Below are 25,253 nucleotides of genomic sequence, written 5' to 3' on the forward strand. Positions count from 1 at the left end.
AATTAAATACACACCCTGAAACAATAAAACTTCTTAAAAAAAACATGGGAGAAATACTTCAGGAAGTAGGACTGGACACAGACTTCGTGAATATGACCCCAAAAGCACAGGCAACCAAAGGAAAAATAAACAAATGGGATTATATCAAACTAAAAAGCTTCTGCACAGCAAAAGAAACAATTAACACAGTTAAAAGACAACCAACGGAGTGGGAGAAAATATTTGCAAAATATACATCAGACAAAGGATTAATATCCAGAATATACAAGGAACCGAAACAACTTTACAAGAAAAAAACAAGCAACCCAATTTAAAATGGGCAAAAGAGCTAAATAGGTATTTCTCAAAGGGAGATATACGAATGGCCAACAGACACATGAAAACTGCTCAGCATCATTCAGCATTTGGGAAATGCAAATCAAAACCACACTGAGGTACCATCTCTCTGCAGCTAGGATGTCTAATATCCAAAAGACTGTGAACGATAAATGCTGGCAAGGTTGTGGAGAAAAAGGAACTCTCATACATTGTTGGTGGGATTGCAAAATGGTGCAGCTTCTATGGAAAATGGTATGGAGGTTCCTCAAACAATTGCAGATAGTTCTACCATATGACCCAGCTATCCCACTGCTGGGAATATACTCAGAGGAATGGAAATCATCAAGTCGAAGTTGCAGCACTCTTTACAATAGCTAAGAGTTGGAGCCAGCCCAAATGTCCATCATCAGATGTGTGGATATAAATGTGGTATATCTACACAATGGAATACTACTCTGCTATAAAAAAAGAACAAAATACTGCCATTTACAACAACATGGATGGACCTACAGAGCATTATATTAAATGAAACAAGTCAGACACAGAAAGAGAAATATCACATGTTCTCACTTATTGGTGGGAGCTAAAAATAAATAAATAAATACACAAACTGGGGGAGAGGGAAGAAGACACAACAATTATAATTCCTTGAAGTTGATATGACAAGCGAACAGATAGGAGGTTGTTGGAGGGAGTGGGGAGAGGTAGGAGGGAGGGAGGTTTCGGTAATGGGCCACAATAATCAAACACATTGTATATTGACAAAATAAAATAAAATTAAAAAAAATAAAAAATAAAAAATAAATTCCACTTGCACAACAACAACCAAAAAATATAAATGCAATGAACAAAAATCTTACTCATTTCTGTCTCACAGATTTTCTCTTTATTTCAGACTTCCATTGAGCTGGTAGCCTATAGTGCTGCCAGGGTGTATGAATCATGCTAAATAACTTTGAAAAAAAAATATTTTTCCTTATGTTATGCATGCTCCTTGCAAAGTATTCAGAAAATTGGAAAAAAAATTAAAACATTTTTAAAAATATTATTATTATAAATAAACATGCCAATATAAAACTATAAGCAATATTTTGTTGAATATCCTTCCTAGATTTTTTTCTATATATCGTGATAGCATTTAAAAAGCAGGGGGAGAAGGGGAAGGCTTAGCTTCAATTTTGGAAAAGTCTGTTCCTGTTTCCTTTAGGGCCTTGGGAGCCAAGCTTGTGTATTCGGGTAGAATACTACATAACAGTGGTCTTGCATAGACGTATAAAGGACATTCTTTGAGCTGGGCAGTTTTCTTTTCTCCATATACTGAAAAACACTGGGCTTATTATAACATTTTATTAAGCAAATCTTACACTTGACTAGTACATTGTTTTTTTAACTTTTGTTGATTGAATTGCTCATGAGTAATCAAAGAATTACAACTTTTTTTTTTTGGCATTGGGCTTAAACATTTTGTGAACTCTTCCTGCCTCCCCCCCCAAGTTTATAATGTGATAACAATCTGGTTAAAATTAGGTTTGAATAGTATGAAATAATATTTATTTTTATATAGATCCATTCATAGATTAAAACTTCACTAGTATGAAAGCATAAGGATTCTTATTTCCTCATTCTTCTCAAACTTGTGAAATGATTTACATGTAAAGCATTAATTGCTGCATTTATTGCTTTAATGTGTTGGAGTAGGAACCATATATTCAGGGCATTATTTGATTTTAGTTATATGTTCATAACAATCTGGTCCTTATCCTGTCTGTTCCCTTTTCAGGGTGAAATGCACTTCCTATTTATTCTTCTTCAAAACCAAAAACAGAAGTACAAAATTAGCACAAAACTTACAGTTGGAAGAAAATTTTGTAATCGTTTAATCCAACCCTCTCTTTTTTTCAGTTGAGGAAACTGATGCCCAGAAACCTGAAGAGATGAGAGGATGATTACACAGTTGATTTTTTTTTTCACACTGGAGTATAACTAAGTCATTTCACAGATAAGAATATCTTTTACTTTTGAAGAGTCTCAGAGAAAAGCAATTCCACATGAATTATGATAACATAAAATTTACCATCTCAAACACTTTTTATGTGTACAGTTCAGTAATGTTATTTATATTCACCTTCGGCCATCCTTTCTTGCTTAAACTATTTTGTAATCACCTTTTCGAGGCTAAAAGCCATACCATTCTATTGAAAGGCTCAGTGGTCCTTTTTGTTCTCTTGGACTGACAGCTCTAAGATGTAAAGCAGTAAAGAATAGATGAAAGCTGGTAATTTTGTAGCTGTTACCCAAATATTGAATCCTAACAAATACCAACAGGAGACTATTCTTAAAAGGCAAAAGAGAGACTGCCTGGAATTGCAGCCAGATTTGTTGACGAAGGTCATCATCCTGTTTATGTTTGATATATTAGAATGAGGCTAAAGAGAAACATTCTTTGCACCAGCCTTTTGAATTAATATTTTGTTTTGTTATAAAAATTTTGCTTTTCTTCCTTGCAAAGGAAGAGTTAATTTCTATGTATTTATAAGTTTGAATATTATTATGAAGCCATTTTCTCCCTAACTTTTTATTAAAGAAGTGTAAATAAACAAATAATACTTGGTTTTGATTGGTTGTTAATAGGTGGTGGGGGGGGGCTTTGGGTATAACTGGTCCCATTGTTATCTCAGACTCTTCGCACAGACATACTCAAATTTTCTCACTTTCTTTAAAATCCTTATTAGTATATTGTTAAAGAATTTCTGTTAGAATTAGATTCTTAAGTGGCTTTATTTTTAAAAAGTAGAATTTGTCTACTTTAAAAAAAATGTTGCTGAAACAACATTTTGGAATTGCACAATGAAAAGAGAAAGGAATAAAAAGGAAAAACGGCAGCCAAAGGTAAAGGTCTGATGAGTAAAAATACCTTGTTCTATGTGGCAAATGTTGAGTGACATCTGACAGTAGAAGGGAAAGTAATGAAAAAGGTAGCGACAAGAAATCTTACAAAGTAGATGAGAATTATTGCCAAATTAGAGCATGGGGAGTGCCAAACTAGAAGAAGCCAAATTGAACTTAGGCAGGCTTGGTTTGCTTTGCGTGAAGAGCAACAGGAACCATATCTGATTATTGCTGGTGATTGACATGAATCTTTTTTTTTTTTGACAGGTGTTCTGAATTGTAGATTTCAGATGTAGCTGTTACCCAGAAAGGTGAACTGTCATAACTTAATTTCATAGCAATTTACTATATACCATGTAGAGTTTTTTTGTGTAAAGGGAAGTCCTAAGATATGCACACTGTGTAAAATAGAATGTACTTGGAAAAATTTGTGTCTAGTATTCCACCATAGATTTTGTTGTGTTTTAGATCTTTAGACTTTTCTTCTTTGTAAAGTACAATCTTAGGGTGCTCACGGTAAAATTTTTTGTGAAAAGGATATTAAAAACTTTTTAAAATATGAAAAATAATCATATCTATTTAGGGTAATTTTTATTTTAGTGAGGTGGCATTGTGTAATGGAAAGGCCGTGCGCTCTGGAGTCAGTCAGAGTTGGGTTCAAATCTCTGCTCTGCAGCATGCCAGTTATTTAATCTTGAGCCAGTTAGTTAACTCTTTTGTACTTCATGTGTTACTGTGAGGTTATTGTGAGGGTTAAATGGAATAATATATGAAAGTAACTATAATATAGTAGGCACCGAAATATTAGCAGTTCCAAGTGTTTTGTTAGGAATGTTCTATATTTAACAGTTAACAAATCAAAATAAATTTTTATCCTGCTTTATCACTAAATTTGACTTGAATAACTTTACTTGACCTTGTCACTTTTACTAGCTGTTCTTTCCCTAGCTAAAAGAAGTGACAAAGCCATATTTCTGGTTTTGTATAACTGATCTTTCATCTCCACCTCTCTTAATCTGTGGGCAGGGGGTAGTGGCTTAAAACCACAAATACTTCTTAAATCTTATATCTGGCAATTGTCTTTCTTTATGAGACATGTGGATGTGTGTGTGTATACCTAGAAAACAGAATAGAAGGAAAAATTATAATTAATGTTTAAAAATAATCAGCGTACATGAAATTGGCTTGATATATGTATTATCAGGGTGATGTCATGTCACCTTAGATTATAAAGTGATTGACAACAGGAATCATGTCATGGGGGCATATCACAAAACATACCATACTGCTCAGGAAATATTAAATAGCAGCAATTGTAAATTGCCTCAGAACAGATGTGGATGTGTAATCATAGTTCATTTATGATGGCAATAATATATTCTGGGAAATATTTTAATTAGTTACCTCCTCCAAGATATTCAAAGCTGCAAACAAAGAACAATCCTGTGCTGAAAGATACCAGGCAGCATGTTGTATTTCAGGAATTTCAGCAGATGCTCAATGTGACGCTTGCTTCCTGAGGATTTCATTTTTTATTTGTTTCAAACAATCACAAGTTGACCTAAGAGAATGGACGTTTGTGGTTACTGAACTGCTTTATTTGTTTTTGTTTTGTTACAGAATAGAAAATGAGAATAAAACCTGAATAGTAACAGGTGGGAAAAAAATTGATGGTAATTATCAAGTCACCAAATGCTATTTATTAGAAGAGATTATTGAACATAGTGAAAATAATAATGAAATGAATTATCTTGAGATTAATTAGCACTTGACAATTCACTTAAGGCTTTTGATGCTCACATTATTTTTAGATATTTTTAATATTATTCAGGAACTTTTAAAAATAAAAATAAATAAAAATTTACTAGCCAAATAAAACATTATTCATGAGATATACTTATGACAGAAACTCAGCTTTCTCTTTCAAAATTTGCACACAGAACTACAATTGAAAACAAAAAATCTGTGACAGATTGAGGGCAGATGGTTGGTTATCACATTTTTAAAAGATAGGCCGTTCACTAGTTGACCAAGCCTATCTACTTAAAGTAGCTGAGGCTAAAATAAAACTAGTGCAATTAAAAACATTTAAAAATTTTTATCCTGGAACACTAGCCATGATCGTGGAACTCTTCCAGTTTCTGGAAGAAATCCCAACTATTTAGAGAACAAAGAAGCAAAGCTATGTAACAATGGCAGGAGAAGCAGATCTTTAGAACTAAACCAACTTGAGAGAAATTGCAATTTGACAGTTAAGATAGTGTACATTAGTAACTGCTTGATTCTAAGTGTAACAAATACTTTGAGACAATACTTTCAAAAACTGAAATAATCACCAGAAAACTTGTAAGCTATTGTGAGGAAAAAAGAAAGGAAAAACCAGAGAAGCTTTTTATATTCTTCTTCTCTTGTTTCCAAGGAGGGAGGTTGTATTGGACTGATACTTAATGTCAAAAAATTTCAAGGCCGACCCCGTGGCGCACTCAGGAGAGTGCGGCGCTGGGAGCGCAGCAGCTCCCGCCGTGTGTTCGGATCCTATATAGGGATGGCCGATGCGCTCACTGGCTGAGCCCGGTGCGGCCGGTCACAAAAATGACAAAAGAAAAAAAAAAAATTTCAGTACCCAACTAATGAAGGAAAACATAGAAAAGCAAGTCAATAAGAAAATGTAACTTTAATTCTTAACTTCCAAGAAATGGAAAAGCAAAATGTGATGTTGGTTGAACATGTCACACTTGAAAAGCATTAAATCATCATTCACACAAATGCAATACCTTGTGTATATTTGAAATATATATCAAGGTTGTTATGAGCATCGGCTCTGCAGAAAGATCTGGAGATGGCTCTGCTACTTCCTAGCCATGTGACCTTGAGCAAGTTATTTGACCTCCATGCCTCACTCATCTGTAGCATGAGATGGAAAGAGTGTCTGTTTTGTAAAGGTGGATCTGATAATTAATTGAGATAAAATAGATAAAACACTTATTACAAAATAAGCATTTAAGAAATGTTAGTTACAATTGTATATAAATATGAATACATATATTTTAACGTTATCTGTAGTTCAAAAAAGAGCAAGGATTAAGCTCATCAACTGACACTTTCAAGTCATATTACCTTAAGTCATTTTGTCTCTAACTGAATAGCATGGCTTTATTTGGAGTGGAGCAATCCCAGAGGGCCTGAAGTCAATTTAAGAAAACTGTCAATAAGTTATTACTGATATTAAAAGAAGCTGAAGGGGAATCATTTTTTCAAAGGGTTCTTTTGTGAGTCTGGCTTTAACTACAGATGAAACTTGAACTTAGTTTCTTACTGATCACTGTTTCATCTACTACTTGGTATTTTACATACAGCAATTCTCTGGCGATTTCCAGGATAGATTAGTTTAAGCTAAAGTTTAGCAACTTATGTTTTTTATGTGCTGAATGTCACATGACAAGATTTAGAGTTGTTTGTTTGGCCTGGGCTAGCCCTGTGCAAAATTGTGGATTAGACAAAGCTGACCCATACCCTTAGTCTGTATCCCAGATTTTTACTGTAGCATTCTTACCCTTCTGGCTTTTAACATAAGTCATTTTCTGAAAATCTTGCATTTTAAAAGGGTTGTACTAGAGGTGGAAGAACATCCACCTTCACTGCAGCATCTGAAATGAATGCACATATATGAATGGCTATCACCCTTCCCCATATCTTCAGTAGAGAATGAGTTAAAAATAATTTAGTATGGGGAGCTGATAGGTTGTTGCTCATCCCTTTGTACAATGTTCTTCCCACCCTGCATGCTCCCAGGTCATTAGGAAAATATCTAAATATGTGACCCCTAAACCAATAAGAGTTGGAAGAATATCTTGCAGGCCAGAGCCATTTTGGTGGATGGAAAAGTGCATTGAAATGCTCTTGTGGAAGACATGGAAAGGATTATTAAACAGGTGTATAAAAACATACTTTCAAAAGCATAGTGAATAGAATAAAACAGTAAAAACTTTCCTGAGCATCAATGGAAAATTACTTTTATTAATAACACAATAGTGCTGTAGCAGCTACAAGGATATACTTCTTATTCTAAGCCCCTGCCTCTTGGTGATTTGCTGCCAACTAATGATTAGAATCTGTCAGTGCAACCCTATTTAAGGAGGACAGATTAGACAATGTTAAAGATGATAAAGCAAACAGGTAGTTCTCAGCGCACAAAAGGACATATAAACTGTCATTTACTTTGAAAACTAGGCAGTTGACAGTCTTGGAAATGTTGTTATATAAATTCTGGGAAAATGACATGTTTTTCATATTCTTGGAGCAGAGTAAGGCACCTTAAGTAACAAAAATCCTGATTTATTCTTCAAGAATGTTTATGTGATCACTTTCCCTTAAAGTTAAATGCAAGTATTACTCTCACACATTTTTTTTCCTTTATTTAGAATTATTACTTGTGCTATGAGCATGAAACGCTATGTGGAAGCGAACATTTCTCAGAAGTCCCATACTACTATCAAGTACTTTATGAAGATGTGGAGCAGTGTTAGTGACACTCTTATCTTCATCTTCCTTGGTGTTTCTACCATTGGAAATAACCATGAATGGAGCTGGCCTTACATTTGTTTCACTGTCATTTTTTGTCTTATTTGGAGAGCATTAGGTATGGTGAATATTGTTGTTCATGTAAAAATATGCCAGCTGAACTTGAGATTGCATTAGAAGCAAGAAATTTAAAATTCCAATGTGCTATTTTCATTTTACTTCTTCATAAACTATTTTATTCCTCCATTTATGTAGCAAGTATGTAATATTAAGGCTAAGGAACAAGCACTGAAACTAGACTACCTGAATTCAAATTCTAGCTTCACTCCTTAGCTTAATGGCTTTGAGAAAGTTATATAATCACTCTAGGCCTTGGTTTCCCCAGCTGTAAAATGGGAATGGTAATATTTCAACTTCTGCCAGTTATTGTGAGAATTACATGAGATAATGTTATCAAAGAGCTTAGCACAGAGCCTGGCACATTGTAAGCTCTCAGTAAATGTTAGTTTTTGCTACTACTGCTACTACTGCTACTACTGCTACTACTATTACTGCTGCTGCTGTGGTTTTGGCGGCGGCTGCTGCTGCTGCTACTGATGCTGCTACTATAAATACTAATACTATTATAATGTAGTAGAATATAACAAATATATGAAACCTCCTATTACTACTACTATTGCTAGGATGAGAGCTGAATGGTTTCTGTCATTCTTCTCTTTCTGAGTGTTCACATCTCTCTGTCTTATCCCAGCTTACAAAGAAGGAGTAAAAGTCATCACTGCCTTCAGCACTGTTGTTCCAACTTCCCATCCTAACACACACGTAGGCACCTTGATAATGTCTGCATCAGTGCTATTGAAGTACTAACTGTATCTTGGAAAATGCTGACTCCAGCAGGAAAATATATACCATCTCTGTCTTTTCCCCAAACACCGGCAGAGGCTGAGTGACATCTCATGCCCCTAAACCACACCTGCTATATGACTTTACTGTTGGCTGCAGTTAAACCCTTTTCTCAGTCCAACCCTTACATTAAAAAAAAAAAAAAAATCTATTTGTACTGAAGTGAAATACACATGTGTAGCATATTTTCCATCCTGAAAACATCACAGCTTCATTTCTAGTTAAAGTGAGCTGTCTGTTTAATCTTACGTTGTATAGTGTGTGTAAAAATTCAGTTTATAGTTTATCATCTTTTCTTGACATTTATATTTCTACTCCTCTCCCCCTCCACAAATGAACAGAGTTATTGTAGACTTTTCTTTGGAGACTATAAAACTTACTTTACCAATACTGAGAGGCATGTTAGAAAAATTGTTAGGGTTTTAAGGATGAAAAATAAGGTAGGCCAGTGGATGCTCTTTTATCCATTAAAATGTGTTTAGGTTGGCCATTAACAGTGAAACCACCAGCTGAATGTCTTGCAAGTTCATAGAAGGCTATTTATAGCTTATTCTGAGCCCACTGGAAAATTCTCACTAAGGTTGTAAAATGTTCTTTTTTCATCTAAACATCTTTTTAATTAAAATTGAATAAAAAATCTACTTTGTGTCCATATGCTATAAAAAATAGCTGACAGATAAAAAACGCTGGTAATAATTGAGGAGGTTTTTCTATAAAATATTAACACCTAGCAAGAGCAAGCATTCGTACTGAAGGCAAGGATTTCTGTAGATTTATGTATATAGTTTTGTGGGAAAATTCAGGAGACAAAAAATCATGTTTCCAATACCATTGTATTTCTAAACTATAATGTGTAGATAATCACTGCCTATGGTATGAGGACAGAAGAGGAAGAGACAACTATTGTAATGTAGTCAATGAAGTGTGTGCAACTCCATACCTTTTTTTTTTGCAATTCTATTATGTTACAATGTTTCAATAGTTGGTGCATCAGAATATTCTTATTCCTTTTGCTTCAGGTACCTACATAGGATCAGTAAAAGCAAAACTGAAAAGTCAGGATCCTGTCAATATTTGATCAGCTGAAGCAATATACCTAAGTTGACTAAATGCAATTTGACTGAAAGTGTAATGGATGACCTGCTCTAATAGTTTGACTATGTTTTCATTTCCTGGCACCATATAGAATATTTAATTAAATAAAAATGTTTTTAAAAAATAGAAAACTAGACAAAAATTCTTAATCATCCACCAAGGGCTGAAAGACTACTCCCGTGGCACCTCTAATTGTCATGTACTCAAAGAAAGAGAATCTGGGATTTTTAAAAAAATCTATGTCAATTTTGGCTAAATTGTCTGTTGGAAAACTTATTTCAGCTTAAATTTTTTTCATTTTTTTTTTCAGCTTAAATTTTGTGTAAGGGTCCCTACTTTCAGTCTACCTGTCAAAGAACCTTGTGTTCTCATTCTGGTCTTGAAATAAATCATCTGATAAATTTATTCACAATAAGATGTTCAAGATGTAATGCATATTGAAAAAAGAGAAAAGGAGTAGTGTAACTCAAATAGTATATAACTGATCACCAGGGATGAGATCTTTGGGAGAAAAATTTAACTAGTGCCCTTTAAATTTTACCGTACTTGACCAAATACTTCTCACATGGTTAAGGCTAGATTTTGAGACTATAGAAAAGTGTGAGTAATGAAAAGCTTTAGCTGAGACTTGGATCTCAGAACCCTAGACACTGGGTGGCAAGAGAAAAACTACTTTTCTCCAAAGCCTTGAACTATCTGGAAGTCTTTCTCATTAAAGATTAAAACAATACAGATTACAGATCACCTTACTTAGCTTTTAGTTCACTAGCTTGGGTCAGCTCTGTGGTATTTATAAGACTGAAGAGAAATGCTATATTTTGTTTGTGGAGGTTGCTTTTTCAGAATATCCCAGAGAATCCACATGGACCTAAGGAAGGAAATTGTACTGCTTTCACTCTAAAATACTGAGAACAATCAAAAGCAAAAACCAAAACACAACCAAACCAAAACAAAACAATTTAAAGAAAACTCTCCAAGAGTAATTTTATGGAATACACCTTTTAATGGTTTAATTAGTTTAGGCTTTTAAACTATTCATCACAAATTCTTAGAATTCCCATCTAGTTTAACACTAATTTATTACAACATATTTTTAACATTTTTCTTTATATTGGTTAATTACTCACCTCCTCTTCTTATTGGAAAATTTAGGAGTTCTTGTGCTGACTTTCTTCGTGAACAAATGTCATGTGAATACAGTCACCAGAAAGGACCAATTTATTATAGCCTACGGAGGATTGAGGGGAGCAATCTGCTTTTCCCTTGTTTTCCTGCTCCCAGAGTTTTCCAGAAAGAAGCTCTTCATTGCAGCAACCACAGTTGTTATCTTCTTTACTGTTTTTGTACAGGTAAACAAACTATTAAAGAAGTATAAGTTGAAATCTTCCACTTAGATGGAAACAAACTATAGCATGTGACATGGCTTCTACCATAACTCAAACTGGGCATTTACGAAAGCTAAGATGGGATTTAATTTTAAATCCATAGGGGAATGGGAGGATGTACCATTTATTCAAGTGGATGACACCGATAGCTTTATAACGAATACTGCATTTAAGCTACTTAAAAAGGTGAGGTTGAGGTTGAGGGCAGCAGGGAATATAAATAAAATGCTTTAGAATTTAAATTCCAAGGCATATTTTCTCTTGAATTGTGCCTTTGGCCTGTGCACATTACCACTTTTCTTAAATCGCCAGTATCCTGAACTTTAGTTCTGTAAATCTAGTCAAAAGAATCTTGGACAAAATGTCTAAAAGTATATTTAGTAACCGAATGAGACATTATTTAAAATTTTGGCTAAACTTTTAAACTAGAATAATGATGGTAGATATTTGTGTGTGTGTGTGTGTGTGTGTGTGTGTGTGTGTGTTGTGGGGATAAGACAAGTGAGGAGATGTAGATTTGACAGACTTCCCTTTAAACAAAATAATTATTTCTCTAAAATGAGTGATGTGATTTCTTAGATATTAACCTGTTTTTTGTTTTTTGTGGATTTTTTGGGTTTTTTTGGTAAATGACTCTGATTAAGTTTAAACATTTATTTTTTTCTCATTTGAAAATTAATAAATTGTATTAAACCAGCACTAAATCAAATTATTATTTTTTTAAATACAAGCATTAACTGACCTTCACTTTAATGTACGTGTCAGGTAGTAAAATATTACTTCAAAATGTAAAGTAGTTTAAAAGAATTAACTTCCAGTTCCCGCATCTTGAAAAATTTTTGATGCTTCTGATAATTTATCAATAACACTTATATTCTCCTTTAATTTCGCATTTCTTCTAAGTATTATATGAATCTTACTCCCAAAGACTTCATCACTTTACATTTACATTTCCCCCATTGTTTCAGATGATAGAGTTATCCATTTTAAGACTCTGATCAGGGAGTTTTGGTGAGGCGTGGGTGTTCTCAGTAGCCTGGGGGTTGTTGGAGATTGCAATCGAAGATAGATTGCACTATAGAGAGCCTCTCATGTCATTCCAACACCATCTAGTGGTTAAAATATTTGCACAAATTTTCATTTTGTTTAAGAATTAAGACCCATTGGCAAAAAGAAAAAAATGTTATATTTTACTTATTGGATATTGGTGAATTGTCTTGATGTGCTTCAGGCAGAATGCCTGGTCCACCATCAGTAGTACACATCTTTTGAATATTTTTCTGTGACATAGTGGAGAACCTTCTGTAATCCTTCAGCCATTCATTTACTCTTTGGTTCTTCTTGAAGGGAAAAGAGGACTGGAGTCGAAATCAGAAAACCTGGATTCTAATCACAATTTATTCCTGAGTAGCCTTGTAATCTTACACATATCACTGATTACTTGTATCCTGATTTGTAGGAAGATAATAAAGGACTTGTCTTTCAGGGATTTTTTGTTACAAAGATAAAATAGTATAAAATATAAAGCACATTATGTTTATAAGGTGCCATTGTTAGTATTATTGTGACCTGGTACACTGAAGAAACTTATCTTCACATGCTGTCTCTACTTGTCACTGCCACATAAATATAGTCTAAATTTTGCCCTCACTGTTCCACCGAATTTGTTCTTACCAAAGCATCCACTGACTTCCATATTGCCAACTTAGGACAATTTGTTTTGTCCTAATGTTATGCAGCTTGTCAGCAGTTTCATTCAGTTTTCTACTTCCACTTTCTTGAAATACTCTCTTTTTTTGCTTTTCTTGTTATCACATCCTCCAAGAGTTTCTGCTCTCTGGGCATTTTTAGTCTTCTTTGCAGGCTGTTTTTTCTCTGTTGGACCTCTAAATGATTTTATTCTCTCTACACATTTTCATTAGGTGATATATTCATTCTCATGGCTTCAAATGCATTATAAATTCTGATGACTTTCAGATGTTCATACATCAACTATGAGATCCAGGTGTATATATTCAACTATTGTTAAACAACTCCAATTGCATGTCTCACAAAAACATCACAGCTAAGATGTCCACAAAGGACAAATCTGATCCTCATCAGTTTTCTCCTCTCTCAGTAAATAGCACTGTTAGCCACACACTTACTAAAGCCAGAAATGTAGGGTGCATCATTTTTTTTTTCTTCCAAATTTTATTTTATTTTGTCAATATAAAATGTGGTTGATTATTGTGGCCCATTACCAAAACCTCCCTCCCCCATCCCTCTCGCCCCTCCCTCCCAACAATGTCCTTTCTGTTTGCTTGTTGGATCAACTTCAAGGAATTGTAATTGTTGTGTCTTCTTCTCTCCCCCAGCCCCTGGGTTTTTTGTGTATTTATTTATTTTTAGCTCCCACAAATAAGTGAGAACATGTGATATTTCTCTTTCTGTGCCTGACTTGTTTCATTTAATATAATTCTCTGTAGGTCCATCCATGTTGTTGTAAATGGCAGTATTTTGTTCTTTTTTACAGCAGAGTAGTATTCCATTGTGTAGATGTACCACTTTTTCCGTATCCACTCATCTGATGATGGACATTTGGGTTGGTTCCAACTCTTGGCTATTGTAAAGAGTGCTGTGATGAACATTGGGGAACAGGTATACCTTCGGGTTGATAATTTCCATTCCTCTGGGTATATTCCCAGCAGTGAGATACCTGGGTCCTATGGTAGATCTATCTGTAATTGTTTGAGGAACCTCCGTACCATTTTCCATAGAAGCTGCACCATTTTGCAGTCCCACCAACAATGTATGAGAGTTCCTTTTTCTCTGCAACCTCGCCAGCATTTATCGTTCACATTCTTTTGGATATTAGACATCCTAGCTGGAGAGAGATGGTACCTCAATGTGGTTTTGATTTGCATTTCCCGAATGCTGAGTGATGTTGAGCATTTTTTCATATGTCTGTTGGCCATTCGTATATCTCCCTTTGAGAAATACCTATTTAGCTCTTTTGCCCATTTTAAATTGGGTTGCTTGTTTTTTTCTTGTAAAGTTGTTTCAGTTCCTGTTCCTTGTATATTCTGAAAACTAATCCTTTGTCAGATGTATATTTTGCAAATATTTTCTTCCACTCTGTTGGTTGTCTTTTAACTCTGTTAATTGTTTCTTTTGCTGTGCAGAAGCTCTTTAGTTTGATATAATCCCATTTGTTTATTTTTCCTTTGGTTGCCAGTGCTTTTGGGGTCGTATTCATGAACTCTGTGTCCAGTCCTACTTCCGGAAGTGTTTCTCCTATGTTTTCTTTAAGAAGTTTTATTGTTTCAGGGTGTATATTTAATTCTTTAATCCATTTTGAGTTGACTTTAGTATACGGTGAAAGGTATAGGTCTAGTTTCATTCTCCTGCATATAGATATCCAGTTATCCCAGCACCATTTGATGAAGAGGCAGTCTCTTCCCCAGTGTATAGGCTTGGTGCCTTTGTCAAATATCAGATGGATGGAGGTGTGTGGGTTGATTTCTGGATTCTCTATTCGATTCCATTGATCAGTGTGTCTGTTTTTATGCCAGTACCATACTGTTTTGGTTATTATAGCTTTGTAGTATAGTTTAAAGTCAAGTAGTGTTATGCCTCCAGCTTTAATTTTTTTTTTGCTCTGCATTGCTTTGGCTATGTGTGGTCATTTGTTTTTCCATATAAATGTTTGGATATTTGTTTTTCATTTCTGAGAAAAATGTCATTGCAATTTTGATGGGGATTGCATTGAATTTGTATATCACTTTGGGTAGTATGGATATTTTCACTATGTTGATTCTTCCAATCCAAGAGCATGGGATATCTTTCCATCTTCTTGTATCCCCTCTAATTTCTCTCAGCAGTAGTTTGTAGTTCTCATTATAGAGATTTTTCACATCCTTGGTTTACTTAATTCCTAAGTATTTTATTTTTTTGGTAGCTATTTTAAATGGGCCAGCTTTCTTGATTTCTCTTTCTGCATGTTCACTATTGGAGAAAAGAAATGCTACTGATTTTTGTGTGTTGATTTTGTATCCTGGTACTTTGCTGAAATCATTTATCAACTCCAAGAGTTTTTTTGTAGAAGCTTTAGGCTGTTCGATATATAGGATCATGTCATCTGCAAACAGGGACAGTTTGACTTCATCTTTTCCAATCTGAATGCCCTTTATTTCCTTCTCTTCTCTGATTGCTCTGGCTAGTACTTCCAACACTCTGTTGAATAGGAGTGGTGAGAGTGGGCATCCTTGTCTAGATCCTGTTCTTAGAGGTAAAGCTTTCAGCTTTTCCCCAGTCAGGATGATATTTGCAGTGGGTTTATCATATATGGCTTTAATTATGTTGAGATACTTTCCCTCTATACCTAACTTATAGAGGGTCTTTGTCATGAATGAATGTTGAATTTTATCAAATGCTTTTTCAGCATCTATAGAGACAACCATATAGTCCTTGAGTTTGATGTTATTAATATGGTGTATCACATTTATTGATTTGCATATGTTGAACCAAGCTTGCATCCCTGGGATGAATCCTACTTGATCGTGATGAATAATTTTATATACGTGTTGCCGTATTCTGTTAGCTAGTACTTTTTTGAGGATTTTTGCCTCTATATTCATTAAGGATATCAGCCTGTAGTTTTCTTCTTTAGTTGTATCTTTACATGGTTTTGGTATCAGGATGATGTTTGCTTCATAGGATGAGTTTGGGAGATTTGCCTCTGTTTCAATCTTTTGGAATAGTTTGCAAAGAATTGGTGTCAATTCTTCTTTGAATGTTTGGTAAAATTCTGCTGTGAATCCATCTGCTCCTGGGCTTTTCTTTGTTGGGAGCCTTCTGATAACAGCTTCAATCTCCTTTATTGTTATTGGTCTGTTCAGATTTTCTACATCTTTTTGGCTCAGTTTTGGTAGTTTGTGTGTGTCCAGAAATTTATCCATTTCCTCCAGATTTTCAAATTTGTTGGCATATAGTTGTTTATAGTAGTCTTGAATGATTCCTGGTATTTCAGATGTATCAGTTGTAATATCACCTTTTTTCATTTCTAATTTTTATTTGGATCTTCTCTCTTCTTTTTTTTGTTAGCCATGCTAATGGTTTGTTAATTTTATTTATCTTTTCAAAAAACCAACTTTTTGATTTGTTGATCTTTTGTATTGTTTTTTGGGTTTCAATTTCATTAAGTTCTGCTCTGATCTTAATGATTTCTTTCCATCTGCTAACTTTGGGTTTGGATTGTTCTTGTTTTTCTAGTTCTTTAAGGTGAAGTATCAGGTTATTCACTTGCCATCTTTCTATTCTTCTGAGGTGAGCATTTAATGCAATAAATTTCCCCCTTAATACTTCTTTTGCAGTATCCCACAGGTTTTGGTATGATCTATCCTGTAGAATGATCCATGTGCTGATGAGAAGAATGAATATTCTGAGGTTGTTGGGTGGAATGTTCTGTAGATATCTGCCAAGTCCAATTGGTCTAGTATGTTGTTTAGATCTTATGTTTCTCTGCTGATTCTTTGCCTAGATGATCTGTCTAATATTGACAGTGGGGTGTTCAGGTCCCTTGCTATCATGGTATTAGTGTCTATTTCCTTCTTTAGGTCTAATAGAGTTTGTTTTATAAATCTGGCTGCTCCAACATTGGGTGCGTACATATTTATGATTGTTATGTCTTCTTGATGGATCAGTCCTTTTATCATTAAGCAGTGTCCCTCATTGTCTCTTTTTATGGTTTTTAGTTTAAAGTCTATTTTGTCAGATATAAGAATAGCTACTCTAGCTCGTTTTTCTTTTCTGTTTGCATGGTAAATCTTTTTCCATCCTTTCACTCTTAGTGTATGTGAGTCTTTATGGGTGAGGTGGGTCTCTGGAAGGCAGCACTTAGTTGGATCCTCCTTTTTAATCCAGTCAGCCAGTCTGTGTCTTTTAATTGGGGAATTTAATCCTTTTACATTAAGAGTTGTTATTGAAAAGTGTTCATTTAATCCTAGCATTTTATTGATTATTGCTTGGATGTCTTAGGTGTCTCTTGTTCCTTTCTTTCTGATTTACTGTTTGTTTTTTGTATTTGTTGGTTCCTTGGGTTGTAGATAGCATTTTTGTTTGTTTGTTTCTTTTCATGGATGCCATTTTTATTATACTGGGGGTTTTTATATGTGGGTTTTTATTTTGTTTTTTGAGTTTTTATGGCAGTGGTAGTTACTTTTCAGGTACCAAACCCAGTACTCCCTTGAGAATTTCTTGTAACGGTGGTTGTGTGGTAGTGAACGCCTGCAGTATTTATTTGTCTGAGAAATATACTATTTGCCCTTCATTTCAGAAGGATAGCCTTGTGGGGTACAGTATTCTTGGCTGGCAATCTCTGTCTTTTAGTATTTTGAATATATCATCCCATTCCTTTCTGTCTTTTAGGGGTTGTGATGAAAAGTCTGATGTTAGTCTGATTGGGGCTCCCTTACTAAAGCCAGAAATGTAGGATGCATCTTTGATTCTTTTCTTTTTCTTATCTCTCATATCAATTCTTGTGGTTTCTAACACAAAAAATAATTTATCTTCAATCCACATGTTCTGTTTTAAAAACGTGTTTCAAGTTATAGAGAATTTTATTAATATATTTCGATTAATGACAGAGTATAATTATTGGTCTATACATGGCTGGTTTGTTTGCTTATTTATCTTCAATATGCTTTTTTATTGTCGTAAAAACACAACATGAGATCTACAGTATTAACAAAATTTTAAGAGCACAATACAATATTGTTTACTATAGGCACAATGTTGTACAGCAGATCTCTAGGACTTATCTATCTTGTATAACTGAAGCTTTATACATGTGGAACAACAACTCCTCTTTTTCCCCTCAAGCCAGCCCCTGACAACCACCATTCTACTCTCTCCTTCTATGAATTTGACCATTTTATACTGCTCATATAAGGAACGTGGCACAGTACTGGTCCTTCTATGACCTGCTAATTTCACTTAGTGTAATGTCCTCCAGGTTTATTCATGCTGTCACATATGGAATAATTTCCTTCTTTTTTAATGTGAAATAATATTCCAATGTATGTGTATACCACATTTTCTTTATGCATTCATCCACTGATGAAAATTTGGATTGTTTCCGTATCTTGGCTATTGTGGGTAATGCTGCAGTGAACATGAGAGTGCAGATATCTGTTTGAGATCCTGATTTCATTTTTTTTGATATATACTCAGAAGTGGGATTGCCAGATCATATGGTAATCTTATGTTTTAATTTTATGAGCACCCTGCATATGGTTTTCCATAGCAGGTGCACCATTTACATTCCCAGTGATGGCGTACAAGGGTTTCAGTTTCTCCACATCCTCACCAGCACGTCTTATCTTTTGCTTTTATGATAATTACATCCTAACAGGTATGAAGTGATATATCATTGTGGTTTTGATTTGCATTTCCCTGATGATTAGTGGTGTTGAGCATTTTTTCATGTCCTGTTGGCCATTTGTATGTCTTCTTTGGAGAAATGTCTGTTCAGGTTCTTTGCCCATTTTTAAATCTGGTTATTTGGTATTTTTTGTTTTTTGGGTTTTTTTTTTTTTTTTTTTTTTTGCCACTGAGTTGTAGTAAGTTCCATAAATATAAAACATATGTTCTTTTCATTGAAAGATTGATTATATGTATTTGTGAAGTACAGATTTGAATATCAATACATGTATACAATATGTGGTGATCAAATCAAGATAATTAGTATACTTACATTTACAAAACATAATCTTCATGACCCTTAATTAGTTTCCTGCTAACCCCCATCCCCCTCCTCCTATGGCACTTCTAATTAACACAGTTCTGTTCTCTCTTTCTTTCGAAAGTTCGATGTATTATTGTGATTCATTTTCTTTATTTCTATCTCGTTTTTTCTTTCTTTCTTTCCTTATTTCTTCTTCTCTGAGTTCCCACTTATGGATGAGGACATGTGGTATTTCTCTTTCAATGCCCGGCTTATTTCATTTAACATAATTTTCTCTAAGTTCATCCATGTTCTTGCAAATGGCAGAATTTCATTCTTTCTTATGGAAGAGTAGTATTCCATTGTGTTTATGTACACACACACACACACACACACACACACACACACACACACACACACACACACACACACCACATTTTCCTTGTCCAGTCATCTGTCAATGGACATTTAGGTTGATTCCAACTCTTGGCTACTATAAATAGAGCTGCAATAAACATGGGAGTGCAGGTATCACTTCAACATGATGATTTCCATTCCTTTGGGTATATACACAGCAATGGGATTGGTGCATCATATGGTAGTTCTACCTGTAGCTGTTTGAGGAATTTCTGTAATGTTTTCCATAATGGCTACACTAATTTACAGTCCCATCAATGGTGTAGGAGGGCTCCCCTTTCTCCACATCCTCATCAGCATTTGTTATTCTCTCTTTTTGATAATAGCCAGTCTATCTGGGGTGAGATGATATCTCAAAGTGGTTTTGTTTTGCATTTACCTGATGATTAGTGATGTTGAGAATTTTTTCATATACCTTTTGGCCATTTGTATGTCCTCCTTTGAGAAATGTATATTCAGCTCACTAGCCCATTTTTTAATTGGATTATTTGTTTTTTTACTGTAAAGTTGTTTGAGTTCCCTGTGTATTCTGGATATTAATCCCTTGTCAGATGCATAGTTTGCAAATATTTTCTCCCATTCTGTAGGTTGTCTTTTCACTCTCTTCATTGTTTCCTTTGCTGTGCAGAATATTTTTAGTTTGATGTAATCCTACTTGTATATTTTTTTCTTTTGTTGTCTGTGCATTTGAGGTCTTATTTGTGAAGTCTTTGCCCAGTCTAACACCCTGGAGTATTTCCCCTGTGTTTTCTTCTGAGAGTTTTAAAGTTTCAGGTCTTACATTTTAGTGTTTAATCCATTTTGAAGTGATTTTGGTGTGTGGTGAGAGGTACAGATCTAGTTTTATTCTTCTACATATAGACATCCAGTTTTCCCAGCACCATTTATTGAAGAGGCTGTCCTTTCCCCATTGTATGTTCTTGGTGCCTTTGTTGAAGATCATTTGGCTGTATACACATGGGTTGATTTATGGATTCTCTATTCGGTTCCCTTTGTCCACATGTCTGTTTTTATGCCAGTACCATGATGTTTTGGTTACTATAGCTTTGTAATATAGTTTGACATCAGGAAGTGTAATGCCTGCACTATTATTTATTTGGTAAGGATTGCTTTGGCTATTCAGAGTCTTTTGTTTTTCCATATGAATGTTAGGTTTGTTTTTTCTATCTCTGTGAAGAATGTCATTGGTATTTAGAGGGGATTGCATTGAATCTGTAGATTGCTTTGGGTAGTATGAATATTTTCATGATGTTAACTTTTCAAATCCAAGAGCATGGGATGTCTTTCCATCTTTTTGTGTTCTTTTTAATTTCCTTCAGCAGTGATTTGTAGTTCTCATTGCAGAGATCTTTCACCTCCTTAGTTAAATTTATTCCTAGGTATCTTATTTTTTTTTGGTGACTTTTTTTCTATTAGTTTGTTGTTAGAGTATAAAATCACTAGTGATTTTTGTATATTGATTTTGTATCCTGCAACCTTACTGAATTTGTTTATCAGCTCTAAGAGTTTTTGGTAGAGTCTCTTGGGTTTTCTATATAGGAATCATGTCATCTGTGAACAGGGACAATTTGACTTCATCTTTTCTAATTTGGCTGTCTTTTGTTTCTTTCTCTTGTCTAATTGCTCTGGCAAGTGCTTCCAATACAATGTTAAATAGGAGTGGGCATCCTTGTCTTGTTGCCTTGTCACTCCTCATGCCCACGATGTGAGGGACAGATTCATACTGGTAGCATACCCATTACCAGATATTACTTTTGTACCCTGTGTCCCCCAACCAATTATCCTCCAACCTTCTTTGCCCTCCCCCTTTGCCCCTTACTCCACTTTGTAGCCCTAGGAATGTTCCCTCCCTCTGTAAGACCAATGCACTACTGTGGCTTTCTTTCCTTCCTTCTTTTTCTCTTAGCTCCCACATATGAGTGAGCACATGAGGTAATTATCCCTCTGTGCTTTGCTTATTTCACTCAACATAAGTTTCTCCAGGTTCATCTATGTTGTTGCAAATGGGAGTATTTCATTCTTTTTATGGCAGAGTAGTATTCCATGTGTATATATACCACAGTTTCCTTATCCAGTCATCCACTGATAGACATGTAGGTTGGTTCCATGTATTGGCTATTGTAAACAGAGCTGCAGTGAACATGGGAGTGCAGGTATACCTTCAACATGATGATTTCCATTCCTCTGGGTATATACCCAGAAGAGGGCTTGCTGGATCATATGGAAGATCTACCTGTAGTTGTTTGAGAAAACTCCATACTGTTTTCCATAGTGGTTGTACTAATTTACAGTCCCACCAACAGTGTAGGAGTGTTCCCTTCTCTCCATACCCTTGCCAGCATTTGTTATTCACCATCTTTTTGATTATAGCCAGTCTGACTGGGGCGAGGTGGTATCTCAATGTAGTTTTAATTTGCATTTCCCTGATGACTAGTGATGTTAAACATTTTTTCATGTATCTCTTGGCCATTTGTATGTCTTCCTTTGAAAAATGTCTATTCAGCTCCTTTGCCCATTTTTTAATTGGGTTATTTGTTTTTTTTTTTTTTTTACTGTATAATTGTTTGAGTTCTATGTATATTCTGTATATAAGATCATGCCATCCGTGAACAGAGATCATTTTACTTCTTCCTTTCTGATTTGGGTGCTTTTACTTCTTTTTGTTGCCTAGTTGCTCTAAGACATAGAGCACTATATTAAATAGAAGTGGCAAAAGTGGGCATTCTTGTTTTGTTCCTGATCTTAGAGAAAACGTTTTCAGGTTTTCACTGCTGAGTGTGATATTTGTTGTGGGCTTGTCATATAAGGCCATTATTTCATTGAGGTACATTCCTTTTATATCTAATTTATTGAAAAACTTTTAAAAATTATTTTATTGTATTAATTTTTTTGCTAGTTCTTTTTAAACATTTTAAAATATTTATTTTAATTGCTACATTGTCATTTGCATATATTTATGGGGTACAATCTGATATTTTGAGAGGTTTTATCATGAAGGAATATTGGATTTTGTCAGATTACTTTTTGTATCTACTGAGATAATCATGTTATTTTCATTATTTATTCTGTTATTGTGGTATGTCACATTAATTGAATTGCATATGTTGAATCGTTTTTGCATTCTAGGGGGTAAATCCCACTTGATCATGGTGTGTGATCCTTTTACTGTGGTGATGAATTTGTTTTGCTAGTATTTTGTTGAGTATTTTTGCATCTATATTCATCTGGGATATTGGCCTGTAGTTTTCTTTTCATGTGCTGTCTTTGTTTGGCTTTGGTATCAAGGTAATGCTGGCCTCATACAATGAGCCTGGAAGTGCTCCCTTTTATTCAGTATTTTGGAAGAGTGTAAGAAGGATAGATCTTAATTATTCTTTGTATGTTTGATAGAATTCACCAGTGAAGTCATCTAGTCCTAGGCTTTGTTTTGGTTGGAATTGTTTCATTACTGATTCAGTCTCATTTGTTACTGATCTTTTCCGATTTTCTATTTCTTCATGATCCAGTCTCGGTAGGTGTTATGTTTCCAGGAATTCATATATTTCTTCTAGTTTATACAGTTTGTTGCATATAATTATTCATAGTAGTCTCTTATGATTCTTTTTATTTTGTGGCATCGGTTGTAATGTCTCCTCTTTCATTTCTGATTTTATATATTTGGGTCTTCTTTCTTTTTTTCTTTATATAGCTAAGGGGATTTTTTGATGTTTTAAAAAACAACTTATAGTTTTGTTTATTTTTTTCTATTTTTTTAAATATATTTTTCTATCTGTTTTTTCTATTGTTTTTCCATTCTTTATTTTGTTTATTTCTGCTCTAATCTTTATAATTCTCTTCCTTCTGCTTTGAGCTTAGTTTGTTTTTCTTCTTTTCCTTTCTTAAAATATAATGTTAATTTCTTTATTTGAGATATCCCTTTTGTAATGTAGGCATTTATCACTATAAACTTCCTTCTTAGTACTGTGTTTGCTGCATCCCCTAAGTTTTGGTGTGTTGTGTTTTGTTTTTGATGTCTTAAAATATTTTCTAATTTTCCTTTGATTCTTGTTTGACCCATTTATGTTCAGGAGTGTGTTAATTTGTACACGTTTGTGAATTTTCCAATTTTTCTTCTGTTATTGTTTTGTAATTTTATTTCATCGTGTTCTGAAAAGATACTTGGTATGACCTAAATCTTCTTAAATTTGTCGAAACTTGCTTTGTGAGCTAATATGTGATCTCTCCTGGAGAATGTTCCTTATGCACTTGAGAAGAACGTACTTCTGTTGCTTTGGGTGGCATGTTCCATATATGTGTGTTAGGTTCATTTGTTTATAACATTATTTGAGTCTGCTGTTCTCTTATTGATTTTTTGTCTGAATATTGTATCCATTATTGAAAGTGAGGTATGTAAGCCTTGTACTATTATTGTATTTCTGTCTTTTTCTCCCTTCAGATCTGTCAGTGCTTGCTTTGTTTATTTAAGTGTATTGATATTGGTTGCATATATATTTATAATTATTATATCTTCCTTATAAATTGACCTTCTTTATAGTTCGTGAAAGTTTTTGTTTTAAAGTCTGTTTTGTGTGATATAGGTATAGCCACCCCTGCTCTTTGTTACCATTTTTTCATCCCTTCACTTTCAGTCTATGTGTGTCATTAATTCTAATGTGAATGTATATAAGCAGAATATTGTTAGATCTTATTTTCTTTTTTAATCTATTCAGACACTCTATATCTTTGGATTGGGGAGTTTAACCCATTTATGTTTAAATTAATTATTGGTAGGTAAGGACTTTCTAATGCCATTTTGTTAATTGTTTTCTATGTGTATTGTAGTAATTTTGTCCCTCTTTCCTCTATTGCTGTCTTCCTTAGTTATTTGTTGATTTTTTTCTTGTAGTGATATATGTATTTTCTTTGTTGTCACCCTCGGGCTTACATAAAATATATTTTTGTTATAGTAGTCTATTTTAAGCTGATGACAACTTAACTTCAATTGCATATAAAATTTCTACTTTTACCTCTTCACCAACCCTTTATATTATTGATGTTACAATTTACATCTTTTTATATTTATGCCTATTAACAAATTTTTGTAGTTTTTTTTCTTAATACTCTTTGTGTTTTACACTTTATACTGGAATTAACAGTGATTTAAACAAAACCATTACAGGATTACATTATTCTATACTTGTCTGTATATTTGCTTTTGCCAGTGAGTTTTATACTTTCATGTTGTTAGGGTCCTTTTGTTTCAACCTGATAAACACCTTTTAGTATTTCTTGTAAGGCAGGTCTAGTGGTGACAAAATCCCTCAGCTTTTGTTTGCATGATAAAGACTTTACCTTTTCTTCATTTTTGAAGAACAGTTTTGCCAGGTAAAATACTTGGGGTTGGTAGATTTTTTTTTTCTTTCAGCACTTTGAATATTTCATTTACTCCCTTCTGGCCTGTAAGGTTTCTGCTGAGGAATCCACTGGTAGTCTTAGGGGGGCTTCCTTATATGTGATGAGTAGCTTTTCTATTGTTTTCCAAACATTTTTTGACCTTCAACAATTTGATTGTAATGTATCTCAGTATAGACCTCTTTGAGTTCATCCTATCATAATCATTTGAGTTTTATGAATCTGGATGTCCATTTCCCTCCCAGTATTTGGGAAATTTTCAGCCATTATTTCTATAAATAAGCTTTCTTCCCCATTCTCTCTCTCTTTTCTCATTCTGGGACTTCCATAATGATCACTGATGGTATCCTGTAAGTACCTCAGGCTTTCTTTACTCTTTTACATTATTTTTTCTTCTTGTTTCTCTGACTGGATAATTTTAAATGACCTGTCTTTGAGTTTGCTTATTTTTTTTCCTGCCTAATCAAGTCTGCTGTTGAAGACCTAGTCTTTTGTTTTAGTGAATTTTTCAGTTTAGTTATCATATTCTTCAGGTCAAGAATTTCTGTTTAGTTCTTTTTTATGGCTTTTCTTTATGTTGTTGATGATACTCTCATTTTATTCATGTATTATTTTCCTGATTTTACTTA

At 34.2% G+C, this 25,253-nt stretch overlaps 1 protein-coding gene across 1 annotated transcript in view; it reads left to right on the forward strand.

Annotated features, from left to right (window-relative positions):
• Window positions 1-25,253, forward strand: part of LOC134368121 (sodium/hydrogen exchanger 2-like) — a 62,179-nt gene that overhangs the window by 12,916 nt on the left and 24,010 nt on the right. The window contains exons 4-5 of the mRNA XM_063084690.1: window positions 7,629-7,846; window positions 10,879-11,075. Coding sequence (XP_062940760.1) covers window positions 7,629-7,846; window positions 10,879-11,075 — 415 coding nt within the window. The remainder of the gene's footprint in view (window positions 1-7,628; window positions 7,847-10,878; window positions 11,076-25,253) is intronic.

The sequence above is a fragment of the Cynocephalus volans genome, chromosome X (assembly GCF_027409185.1).
Source record: "Cynocephalus volans isolate mCynVol1 chromosome X, mCynVol1.pri, whole genome shotgun sequence".
NCBI lineage: Eukaryota > Metazoa > Chordata > Mammalia > Dermoptera > Cynocephalidae > Cynocephalus > Cynocephalus volans.